The 14,096-nt window shown below is 30.9% G+C and overlaps 1 protein-coding gene across 1 annotated transcript in view; it reads right to left on the bottom strand.

Moving 5' to 3' along the window:
• Positions 1-14,096, bottom strand: part of LOC135953707 (uncharacterized) — a 73,671-nt gene that overhangs the window by 13,916 nt on the left and 45,659 nt on the right. Inside the window, exon 2 of the mRNA XM_065503684.1 lies at positions 9,765-9,950. Coding sequence (XP_065359756.1) covers positions 9,765-9,824 — 60 coding nt within the window. The 5' untranslated portion in view covers positions 9,825-9,950. The remainder of the gene's footprint in view (positions 1-9,764; positions 9,951-14,096) is intronic.

The raw sequence follows: 14,096 nt of genomic DNA, 5'->3' as shown, positions 1-14,096 counted from the left end.
ATCGTTACACTGTGCTTTACTTAAATTATACTCATATTGTGTTGTCTTGTTAAAGTTTTTATCTTGAAAAACATAAATCTTTATATGGACTCTGGTTGCTGTAGCAGCTCTTCAAGTGCTAATGAACTTTTCCACTTTAAAGATGAACCTCTATACATTTCACCGTTTATTTTTTATTTGTTCTTCATCTCCTGCTTTCATGATTATGCCCAGTTTGTGTTAGACTTTTACATTGTGTCAAACGACAAATGATCTTTAAATTTGTCAAAGTTTAGACAAAACGAAGAAATTGCCATTAAACTATTGATCTTCTTGGGAAATTAGTATTACAAAACGAAACTAAAGAAAAATTATTTTTATTACAAAATCGTATTCTTTTTTATTTTCGTGAAATACTCAAATGCATTAATTTTCTTACAAAAAAAAAAAATTAAAGGAAAGTCTGTTTGAGGAAAGAAAAAGTGGGTCTTAGTTTATTTTTGTTATGATTTCTTATGAGTTTTTCTAGTTTTTGCAGTGAGGCAAGGCAGACAGTTTAATTTGGTGTGATGCTTTTTTAAGATCTTTAAAAAAAATTTTTAGTAGTTTATGTTTTGTATTTAGCCAAGTTAATTTTTTAATTCCAATAAAAATAGTTTATATTAAAACAGCTGGAAATTGTACTTCTTCCCTTTAAAGTAGATATGCCTATTTGATTGTCAAAACTATTATTTTTTGCCGGGAATATTACCTGTCAAACCTTTCAATAATCGAAAATATCCTCTGTAGTTTCCATGAACTTAATCAAGAATATTTGATTTTTTCCATTTGATTGCGACCAAATTGGAAACAAAAATCACAATAAATAGATGGTCAGATGACAACAGAAAGAGAAAGTGCGTAACATGTTATTCTAATCCATATTCCATGCTCCCGTTATGCCAATCACTGGTGTCACAAACGCCAACAAAACTCTCAACAAAAAGAATAAGATGAAATTATTCTCGCGAATAAGATGGAAATTCGGAATTATATTTTAGTATTCCTTTTAACGTATGGAAACCCTTTAATTTAGTATAAAATAAAATAGGGTACCTTGTCAAAATTCAATTTTTTTTTTCTTATTCATTTCTTTCACTGATGTTTCTTCCATCTGTTTATAATTTTAGTTCAAATCATAACAAAACTGTCTATTTACAAAATCTATTTTTATTTTTTCATTTGCAAAACAAACATGCCTGTCTTGGAACTGTTTCCCCATTTTGGCATTACACTCTAGTTTAGTTTGGTTTTGTTTTTTTGCCCATATTTATTATTTTTAAACTCTTGCAACAATGAAGCAGTAGCGCAACACTCTATGGGATTTTCAAGTAATTGGTTCCTCATTTCTTATCTATGGGCATTTAGAAAATGTTTACATTAATTAGCTGGGTGTCAAGTGGAATTTTTGGCAAAAGACTACGAATCTGAAGCTAATAGACTTTGTGGTTGAACCTAATAAACACTGTAGACAAGACATTTGATTATGTTAAGTGTTTTTTTTTTTTTTGTTGGTTGAAGTTTTTGTGCTGTCTGTCATTTTTGAAAATTCAACTTGAAATTGATGTATAAAGACTGGTTAGCGAGGGACGGTTTTTTGAAAAATTAATATGAAATTTAAAAAGTCAAGAAAGAATTTGGAGGCTTTTGACAATATGATTTAAAACAAATCAGTAGAGCGTCGAATACTTCAGTTAAAAATGCTGTATAAAAGCTTATTGTTCGAAGTCACTGAAATAAATCTTAAATCGTGTAAAGTTCTGAAAGTTCCAAGTCGCAAGGCCATAAAGTCGATCAAGCTAAAATAATATCAAATGAAATTTAAGTTAAATATGATTATGGCAATGGAACCTATATTATTGGTCAATTTACAAGGTCTCTTATCATGTCATATTGTCATAATGTCCTAATATTTCACAATGTTTTTTATTGTTTTTCAAGTAAAAAATGTCCTAAAATAATATATGTGATATCGTAACCAACCAGTAGAGAGAGACCTTCGCCGAATGAATAAGTGTCGGTTAAGCCGAGCTGCCGTGTCGAGATATATTAAGACATTATGGCGATATGACTGATAAGAGACCTTGTGAATTGACCATATATATAAAAGTATATATATTCAGGATTGTTATATAGAGCGGAGTTGATATAGTCATGTCCGTCTGTCTGTCTTATCCTGACATAGAATTTCTATAGTCCCCAAATAACTGACACACATGATTCATACATCAACATATCCGCTTTAGAACCGGTTCGGTTGTTATTTAAAATCGGCACACAAATGGCTGAGATATAAGGAAAAAACCAGGACAACCTCGATTTTTGACCCATTTCTGATCTATATCTGGATTACCACGTGATTAATGTAGACAATATGGATATATAATAATAGATATTTCAATATCTTTGCAGCTACGTATATTACGCCATAGTAAGTCGGACCTTTAATGGGTCAAAATCAGGAAAAATATTTTTAACCCAGAGTTTTTTTCACTCAAACATTTTTTTTGTTATAAAATTCTTTTCACTTATAAATTTAAAACAAAAATAAGAAACTAAAAAAAATGTCAAAATTTTATAATTTTATAATTTTGTTCACCTAAAAATATTTAAAATTTGTATTTTAAAGTAAAAATTAGTGAAAGGCATATACGATTAGGTACAGGCGAATATAGCTCTCGTACTTGTTTATTACTGCTTCAAAGCAACGATGCATTAAACAAATTAAAGAGTCATCGTCTCCTTTGATATATTTTGCCATTCCTTTATAACAGCATCGATAAAACTTCCTTCGTTATATAATTTTGAGTCCGTATTTTACGATCTACAATTTCACATAGGTTTTCTATGGACTTGACATCTGGAGATTGAGCAGATCACTTAAATACATATTCGTCATTAGATTGTAACCATTCGGTTAAAAACCTAGAGGTGTGTTTTGGGGTAATTTTGCTCAGCGTATGGCTACATAAAATCGTTTGAAATTGATCTGTATACGATTTCAGTCATAGTATCGTTTCCCAGCAGTTCTAGGAGACTGTCCCGAACTAGTGATGTTACCTATCATTTATGGTGACAACGAGTTATATAACTAGCTACCTGTCTAGTCATTTTAAAACGTGCATGTTCTAAGCATAGACTGTCCGATTGCTGGTCCAAAGTAGTCAACGCTTTGGATTCACATACCAGTTTCATAGAGTCGGTTACCTAGCTACTAGCTACCTAACTGGTTATTTGATCATTTACTGGTACTAATCGAACTCAAATAGTCCGTTAAAAAGACATCTTGCAGAGAGTTCAATAACCAATTGCTTGTGAACAAACTACTTTCTAAAGCGTACAAAATAAAAGCTTAAAGTGGCTATACTCTAGACACTTAAGTGACAAATGTCTTCACACTAGATTACCTGTATAAAATGTATAAAATAACCAATTGACTTTTATATGCTCTACAAAGACCACATATGTACTAGGGTTCGAACAATCGAACAATCGACTATTTCCTGAAAAAAGTCGAAAAGTCGAAATCGACTTTTTGGTCGGAAAAAAAGTCGAATAGTCGATAAAAAATCGAATAATCGATAAAAGTCGACTTTTTAGGTTGTAAAAAGAATATTTAATTTCAACATTATACTAAAACTATTGCAATTTTATTTTATTTTTATTGCTAAACTTTACAAAAAGCGCATCAATAAATGTAGAAACTATGTAGTTTTTGCAAGAAATGGTAAAAAGTTGAAAAAAGTCGAAAATAGTTGGAAAGTCGAAAAGTCGATTTACTAAAAAGTCGAAAGTTCGAAAAGTCGACTTTTTAAAAAACGAAAAAGTCGAAAGTTCGAAAAGTCGACTTTTTAAAAAACGGAAAAAGTCGAAAGGTCTAGATACAAAAATTAGAGTCAAGTCAAGTGATCAGACATTAGTGACAATTGCTGTCTCTATATATGAATTGGACTCATATCCTGCCCCACATTATAATATTGCCTGCGCCTAACTTATTTGTGTACTTGTGGTTCAGTATTCTCTTCGGCCATTGTACAAAGGTTCTCCCAAGACTGCCTCTTAAATCATCCGTAGAGAGAACATACTAAGAAATAAGAGTACTTTTGTATCGACCACTTTGAATGTTGGTTCAAACTGTTATTCAAATAAATATATTCATATGAATTCCAAGCCAAAATGTGATGATCTGGCCAGATTTCAGCATCTCATAATAGATAGGAACCTTTTGCTCCCACCAAATACAGAGCATTACCATAGCGCAATGGATATTTGGCTTTGATCTCCATTCGGCTGGTTGGCTGGGCTTCACATCTGATCTCTTACGCTTTGGGTTATCGTAATGGATCCATTTTGCATCGCTAGTAATGATTCGGTGCAAAAATAATTTTCTTTTATAGCGTTCAAGCAGCATTTCAGACATGCAAAATCGTCTTTCGAGGTCTTCAATTCGTATGGTATCCAACTTCCATGCGTTTGGATGAATTCAGCTGCTCGTAAACGCTTTGAAAATGCTTGAGTAGGCCCCAATGATTTTGCAAGCATTTGTTATGTTTGACAACAATCTTTGTGAAGTAATGGCTCCAATTCTTGGTTTTCATACTTTTTTGGCTGGCCTGGGCGATCTTTGCCTTCAGTTTCAAATTCACAACTTCTGAACCGAACAAATCATCTCTCTCACATTGAAATCAATGGAACACATTCACATAACATTCACAAGCTTTGGTGAGCAATCGGTGTACTTCAGCTACACTTTTTTTTAAATTTAAGAAGTAAAGCAAAACTTCCCGCATTGACGCTTTGTTGGTACAAAATTCGACATTTAAGAAGCAAAATAATATGTTGTTTTTGTACTATAATGTTCAATAACTAAGAGAGCATAAATGACAGATATGTGCCCTTCAAAATTACATATAAGTTATTAAAAACCGCGTTCAAAACATACGCCTCTATTGTAAATATCGCATTTTTAAGGCATACACCCAATAAATATGATTATGTTGTATCATAATATTATTAATTTGGTTCATGATTGCTTTGAATCATAATATAATTACTTTAGAACACATTATGATCATGTATGACAATGATATTACGACTATATTTGATCATACTATAACATTTTTTGATACTGATCAAGATCATAATATGTTTGGACTACAATTATAAATTTTATCACATGTTGCTCTTAGACTATGTTTAGCTCAACCATGTTTTTTCTCTGCGTGTAGAGGACGTTGTGAAGGGCACTTATTAGGAATTATAAGAATCTGAAATATTAGTAGGATAGAAGGGGGATCATTCGCCATAGGTGCACATCTGCCAACACTGAATAACTTAAAAACAAAGTAATCGATTTTATTACATCTGCCCCACCCCTTTGGCGTATTTATCCCATGGGTTTGGTGGTCTCGCCGTTTTTGGTCAGTCTAGAAATTTTAAAAAAAATATGTATATTAAGATGAGATAGGCAAGATTGAAATGATCAAAACTAAAGCCAACATATCTAAGTATCCGAAACGAAAACAAAAATTAAGAATATGTGTTGTGGTTTTAATTTGAGATCGCCTCAAAAAAAAAAGTGGCGTATGGTTCCCCTTCTACCCTAATTTGTGGACATCAAATTAGAATATTGCTGTCAGATCAAGCACATGCTGCATGCATAGCACATTTTGTTTGGATCAATATTTGCTTTAAACTAGAATCTCCCTAAAATGACTAATTTCAATCTAATTTTATAATGGAACTAAACAATTATACCAATCAATTATAAAACGGAACAAACGAAAAAAAAACAACTCTTTACTTGAGAGTGAGATTTTTCCTAAAAATAAAATTTCAATACAAAATGACGTAGTAATTTAGTGGTGGCTGACTGACTGACTAATTGAAAAGTTATTTGACTTCAATTATTGTCACATTCTATTTAATTACAATAGTTTTAAATAAAGTTTAAATCATACTATCATCATCATCCAATCAGCAGCAAGCCACTAACCTTCAAATTGAAGGCAATTATTTCCGCATGATTTCATGAGAATTTCAAATATTTCAAGTTCAATTACAAACAAAAATTCAGAAAAAAGCAATAGTTTTTTTTTCACTAAATAAAGCTTAAAATTAAACAAATATTTAGTTTAAATAAAGTTAAATTGAACAAATATCCCATCGTATTTATTTACATGTGTACAATACAAGTTTTTATAATGTAAATATTTTTGACAGATTTTAGTTTTTGAATGATGACAGGCAGTGTGACACTTTTTTTTTTTTTTTTTTTTGGAAGTTTTCATGCAAAATATGTTGTTGGTTGTGTTTTTGTTGCCGTATGGGCTACATTTAAATATTGTAATTTTTGTTGTTGAGACATGTGTCAAAAATTTAAATGATGTTGTTGTGAGACTTTTTCCATTTTGGTTAAAACAGAACACAGCACTCTCTGGACTGGACCACAGACGTACATATGAATTTTTAAATGCAACTGCATGCAATAAACAGGAGTTTATACAAATAGGTTTCTAGTAATTGCTTAGTTTAAGTTATTCGATTACTTAAGTAACCAGAAAATAGCGCAAAAATTAAGTTTATCTTCTTAATTGAAATTTGTAATTTCTTTAAAACAAGTTTTCACTAAATGTTAAAATAAAATTGAACCAACCATTTTTTGGCTAATTTAAATATAATTTATGATTTAAGTAGGATAGTTAGTATCTCTACATCTTATGGTATTAAATAGATTTTTAATATTAGGAGTATGACTTAAAAATGCCGGATTTACTATAAATGGCGTATCTTTTGGACGCGGTTTTTTGTTATTTTGAAGGGTACACATCTGTTTGTGTAAAGAAAACCCTTTTATTTTTGTTTCGAAAATTTCGAATTTTGTGCCAACAAAGCGTCACACGCGGGAAGTTTTGATTTACTTCTTTAATTTGAAAAAAAAGTGCCTCTGAAGCACACCGATTGCTCACCAAAGCTTATGGTGAATGTGTTTCATCGGTATCAACGTGCGAGAGATGGTTTGTGCGGTTCAGAGCTGCTGATTTTGACACGGAAGACAAAGATCGCCCAAACCCGCCAAAAAAGTTTGAAGACCAATAATTGTAGGCATTATTCCATGAAGATTGTTGTCAAACTAAATAAGAGCTGGCAAAATCATTTAGAGCTACTCAAGCAGCAATTTCAAAACGATTGTGAGCAGCAGGATTCATCCAAAAGCAGGGAAATTGAGAATGTTTGAATACTATAAGAGAAAAGCATTTTTGCAACGAATCATTACTTGCGATGCAAAATAGATCCACTACGATAACCCGAAGTGTAAGAGATCGTATTTGAAGCCCGGCCAACCAGCCGAATCCACACCAAAACCAAATATACGTGGCGCTAAGGTAATGCTCTGTATTTGGTGGGAGCAAAAGGGTCATATCTATTACTTGTACCGAACTCAACTGATTCGTTTAAAGCGATCATTAGCCGAAAAACGCCCAGAATATGTGGCCTGACATGAAACAGTAAAATTCCATCATGACTACGATCGGCCACATGTGCAATATCTGTTAAAAATTCTTTAGAAAGTGGTTGGGAAGGTTGCTTCGAGGGGCGAGTCCAGAACTCGCCCCTCCGACTACTAGTTGTTTCGATCAATGTAGAACGCTCTCTCTGGTATACGCTTCACTTTGGAACAGAGTATCTGATATGGGTTGATATGATTCGTTCTTGGCCTTAAAAGATGAACAGTTCATTTTTGCAACGAAATATTACTTGCGATGAAAAATAGATCCATTACGATAATCCGAAGCGTAAGAGATCGTATGTGAAGCCCAGCCAACCAGCCGAATCTAAACCAAAGTCAAATATCCATGGCTCTAAGTTAATTTTCTGTATTTGGTGGAGGAAAAAGGGTCATATCTATTATTAGCTGCTGAAATCTGGCCAGACCATAACAGGGAACTTGAACCGAACACAATTGATTCGTTTTAAGCGAGCATTTCCCGAAAAACGCCCAGAATATGCGGCCCAGTAATATTCCATCATAACTACGCCCGGCCACATGTTGCAATATCTGTTGAAAACTATTTAGAAATAAAGTGGTAGGGAAGTTTTGCTTCACCCGCCTTCCCTAGCTTTCCCCCTCCGACTACGATTTGTTTCGATCGATATAGAACGCTCTCTCTGGCATACGCTTCACTCCAGAACTGAGCATCCGAAATTGTCTTGATTCGTTCTTGGCCTCAAAAGATGAGCAGTTCTTTTGGCTCAGAATCCATATGTTGAATGAAAGATGGAAAAAGGTCATAGCTAAAAATACTTTGAATAAATTTATATAGTAAAAATGTTTCAAAATAAATGCTAAAAATTTTAAAGAAATTCCGCATTTTTAAGTCATACACCCAATAGGAAATGTTTACTAAAACCATTTTACTGAATTTTTTTAATTTAGTTAATGTTTCGATTATTATTTATTCATTAAATTAACGAAACAGCATCGTTGAGTTCCTTTCAAATTGTATTAGTGAAATATTTCGTTAATAAAATCTTCTTTTTGTGTCATTGAAGATTCATTATAACGCTGATATAATGAAGTTAAATTGAAACAAAATAAATGAAAATCATACATTATCTTCTTATCTAAAGAATGATGAACTAAATCAATTAAATAATTTTATCGCTTTATATTAGGGATTAAAAAATATGCCTGAAACTAAATGCAAAATTATTCATTAATTTAATGAATATTTACATTGTTAGCTAACTCTTGAAGAATATTCTCATAAAAAATTAGTAAATTTGTGACATTATTTATTCGATTACTAGAAAAACCAAAATTCAAGCACTGTTTCAATTTGTTGTCATTTAGTTTTCTTTATTTTAAAAAGATTTGTTAAAAGAAAAATGTTGTACAGACAGTTGAAATCTTTATCCAATAAATTGTTCAAAAGATTAGCAAAATTATACTTCAAATATTGTCTTCAAATATGTTCGTTCGCATAAGTAAAAGAACACACATTTTTACTTTGGACGATTTTAGCAAAATTAATGTCTAGATGCAACAGATGATGTTGACGACAAAGATGAGACAGACATACGGTACAAGGAAAAAGTTCATTAGTTAAAGAACAACATCAAGCAGCAGACAGTAGAAGTTTAAAACGATTTAATGCATCATGTATTAAAGTGTTTATTCTTTTTTTAGGTTTTAAAGTGAAATACAAATGTTTTTTCTTTTTTTTTTTGGGAAGATTTTGAAACAATAATGATGTGTTTTCTAGTGGCGGGTAAAGTTTTTGGTGTCTGTTTTGGCGGGGATTGGTATTATGTATTGACAGTATTACGAAGACTTTTAAGTCTTAAATACTTAGTAAATGGTGTTTAAATAATTGTGAAATTAGACAATATTGTTTAACGTGTCTGGTCATTTCATAACTGAGTTGTTATAATGCTTCTTCTTCCTGCAACCGCCATTCACTTGAAACTGCAATTCACTGGAAACTGACATTCACTTAAAACTAATACTCTTGCTACGTAACAACAACATTATTGTAAGATCATACGATATTAACACTTAACAGCGACTTTGAATTGAACTATTGTTTCCTTAATAGATCTTTTTTTTGCTTAAATCATTTTTCTAAGAAATGCAATTAACTACCTTGAACTTATAATTCATTTAAAGAAACTTTAGCAATTGAATAATAATAATATTTGATTTATGATTTAATTAGATTAAAAAAAGAATTATTTCGACTTACCTCAGATAATTTGAATATTTGCATTAAAGCCAATAACTTCAATAAAAACTGCCAGTTCATGTTATAATACTGTTTGACTGACGCCAATCAATCAAGTTTAAACAATTAACTTTTTATAACACTTTTTTTTATTAAAACCAACCAGTCAAAAGCCATAACCAAAATCGAAGTAATTAAGATGCAGATCTATAAAGGAATTGAGAAATAAATTAATAAAAATTGCTTTAATATATAAATTAAACAGAATTTTTAACTTAATTAAAGGATATTTAAAATAATACAAAACTAAACAAATCATTAGTGAATATTAAAACATCTTCTCTGTTACTTTTTATATATGGGGCATTTCATGTCAAGTGAACCAACTTTTGAAATCGATGTCTTCCGATCGGGATGAAATTTGCACCAAGGTTAGCTCTATTGGATAGTAACTCAGACACAATTTCACAAAGTCAACAAAGTTTTTGATTTTGCAAAAAAAGTCAAACATTTTATGTTTTGAGTTACAAAATATTTATTTTGATAGATATCCCACTCGCATCCCACTAAGCGACCAAGTAGGTGTTCAAGGAAAATATCTAAACTTTATTTTAAGAAAAAAAAAAAAAAAAAAAATCAAAAAAGTTTTTGATTTCGGAAAAAAAATATTAAAAATTTTTTATTTTTTTTTTTAAATATTTTTTTTTCGAAAGATCGAAGAAATAGCTATCTATACTATTTGGGACACATTTTGCTAAGAACAATAGGTAATAAGTTACATGGATAAGAAAAAACCCCTGTTTGACCAAATTGTCAAAATTTTACCCCCTATAACTCAGAGAGTTCTCGACCGATGTTGTTGAAAAATTGTGTCTGAGTTACTATCCAATAGAGCTAACCTTGGTGCAAATTTCATCCCGATCGGAAGACATCAATTTCAAAAGTTGGTTCACTTGACATGAAATGCCCCATATTTATATTGAATTATACAAATTTAGTACTCTACAAGCTAAATGATATTGAAATTAAGTTGTCCTTTATTTCTTGTTATTTTTTAAATTGAAATTCAATTCGTTTTATTTTTTTCTTTTGGTATCAAACAAAAAACCACCCAACTCTTTAGCTTTAATAATTAAACTGAACTGAATTACACTTTTTTTGTATGATCCCACAAAAAAACGCACTTTTTTTCAACAAACAAAAAATGATCATTTAATCAAATTTGTGTATTTTGAAATACAAAAAAAAGTATTAAATGCAGATTTCAATTTCATTCAAATTGTTTCATTCTTTTGATGTTGATAATTAGTAAAACAAAAAAGAAACGCACACAGTATTCATTCATTAATTAAAATTATATTTAAGTATTTAGATACAAGAAAAAAAATCATTTTAATAATTGTTTGAAATAAACATGTTTAAGAAGTAAGTGATCACTGATCATGATGATCATGATGTTTGAGCACAAAAATTGTTGTATGACTGATGATGAAGTGATCTCTCAGCATCTGTATTTAATAATATCAAACATTAATGCAATACACCCACTGTAAACGTACTTATACCTAAAACTTACACATGTTTTAAATAAATTTATGCAATATTTTTTTATTTTACCTAAAATAATTACACTAAAACTTATTTTAAAGTTATATTAAAGTGCCAAACATATTTAAATCAATTTTTTGCTTTGGCACAAATTCGCTTATTACGAAACTATTCTTTTGTTTTGAAGTAAAATTAGTGTGGGAAATGCCATTCATTATAATTAGAATGATATTAAACAGATCAGTTTCAACATACGCTAAAATAAATTTAAAATTATGTTTTGTTTTTCATTAATAAACATTTTGTTTATATAGTTTAGTTTTCAACTCAAATATGTACTTCCAGTTTTCATATTTCAATTAAATTACAAACATTTTCATTTAAATTTCTTTCTTAAATTGAATTAAACATTTAAGGGTGAACGATGAACAATAAATTTAACATCTTAGCCGCCCAATCCGATTCAGTAATCTTCATCTTTAGCTATAATTGAATCGTTTATTTCAAAAACCTGTTAAGCAACAAATTAATGATTTTGAGTAAGTCAAAGAAAACTTCTTAGCAACCTAAAAAATGTTTTTTTAAAATTGATATTATTGCTATGAAACCAAAAACTTTTTTTTATCTATATTAACATTTAAGCAATAATATAAAGTTTGGACCTGACTGATTTCTGAAACAAGCAACCATCACTATTATAAATTTCATACGAAATATTCTAATTTTATTAGGAACTTCAAAAGTAATATGACAAATGAACTTTTTAAAGAGTTTAACATCATTTTCATCATAACATATTCTACCTTAGCTCTACCTTAGCGCCATGGATATTTGGCGTCGATTCAGCTGGTTGGCCGGGCTTCACATACGATCTCTTACGCTTCGAGTTATCGTAATAGACCCACTTTTCATCGCATATAATGATTCGTTGCAAAAATGATTTTCTTTTATAGCAGTCAAACGGCATTTCAGGCATACACGTCTTCCAAGTTCTCTCAGTTTCAATTCGTACACACACGCAGAGAAAAAATATAATTGGGCATGGTTACTGTAACCATTTAAATAGTGTTACAAGATTTTTAACTATATTATAGTCACAGTAACCATTTACATGATTGTGGTAACCATACTATGGTTATTTATGATTCACATGATTGTATCAACCATATATATGGTTACAGTAAACAAATATATGTTTGTGGCAACCATATATATGATGAATAATTTTATCATAATATGTTGTTCTCAGATTATGATAAGCCTTAAGCCGAGAGCAACATAATATGATAAGTCCTTCATCATATGAATGGTTGTCACAAACATATATTTGTTTACTGTAACCATATATATGGTTGCTACAATCATGTGAATCGTAAATTAACCATATTATGGTTACCACACTCATGTAAATGGTTACTGTGACCATAATATAGTTAAAAAACATATAACAATATTGAAATGGTTACAGTAACCATGCCCAACCATATTTTTTCTCTGCGTGCAGAGAAAACAGATTCGTAATAGCAACCGAATTTGTTGCCAAACGAATGATTCTGCCGTAGTGAACGAATTTTACGGTTGTGGCTAAAAAATTTGGGAAATGATAACAAAAGTTTGGTGGCTTCAACCGAAATTCTTCTTTATCAACTGACTTTCTGTTGATACCTCCGAAAAATTCTATGTGTGCAACCGAATCATTCGATTGGCAACAAATTCGGTTGCTACTACGAATCTGTTTTCTCTGTATATCGTAAACAACTTCATTGCTTTTGAATGAATCCAGCTGCTTGCAAACGTTTTAAAATTGCTGATAGAGTAGCTACCTATGATTTTGCAAGCTCTTGTTGAATTTGACAACAATCTTCATAGAATAATGCCTTCAATACTGGTCTTCAAACTTTTTTGGCTGGCCTGTGCGATCTTTGACTTCCGTGTCGAAATCACCACTTCTGAAGTGCACAAACCATCTGTCGCATGTTGAATCCGTGCCGAGTGAGCAATCGGCATTTTTTATACCCTTCACCTTCGTGAGAAGGGTATATATAAGTTTGTCATTCCGTTTGTAATTTCTACATTTTTCATTTCCGACCCTATAAAGTATATATATTCTGGATCCTTATAGATAGCGGAGTCGATTAAGCCATGTCCGTCTGTCTGTTGAAATCAATTTTCTGAAGACCCCAGATATCTTCGGGATCCAAATCTTCAATAATTCTGTCAGACATGCTTTCGAGAATTTTGCTATTTAAAATCAGCAAAATCGGTCCACAAATGGCTGAGATATGAGGAAAAAACCAAGACAACCTCGATTTTTGACCTATTTCTGACCTATATCTGGATTACTAAGACATTAATATAGACAATATGGATATCTAATGATAGATATCCATATTCAAAGACATTTGCAACGACGTATATAAGACCATAGTAAGTTGGACCTACAATGGGTCAAAATCGGAAACAAAAATTTTTAACCCGAATTTTTGTTTTCACAAAAAAAAAAATGGAAAAACAAAAAAATTTTAAAATTTAAATTTAAAAAAAAAAAATTTTAAATAACAATCGAAAATAATTTTTTTCCAAAAAATGAAAAAAACAACTGGAAAAAAAATTAAATTTTGTTTACCTAAAAATATTTAAAATTTTGAAGTATAATTTGGTGAAGGGTATATAAGATTCGGCACAGCCGAATATAGCACTCTTACTTGTTTTTAATTAAAGAAGTAAAGCAAAACTTCCCGCATAAAGCAAAACTTCCCGTTGGCACAAACTTCGACATTTTCGAAGCAAAAAAAAAACTTTGTC

The sequence above is a fragment of the Calliphora vicina genome, chromosome 3, assembly GCF_958450345.1.
Source record: "Calliphora vicina chromosome 3, idCalVici1.1, whole genome shotgun sequence".
Lineage (NCBI taxonomy): Eukaryota > Metazoa > Arthropoda > Insecta > Diptera > Calliphoridae > Calliphora > Calliphora vicina.
The sequence above is the reverse complement of the archived record's forward strand: the minus strand, read 5'-3'. Positions and strand labels throughout refer to the sequence as shown.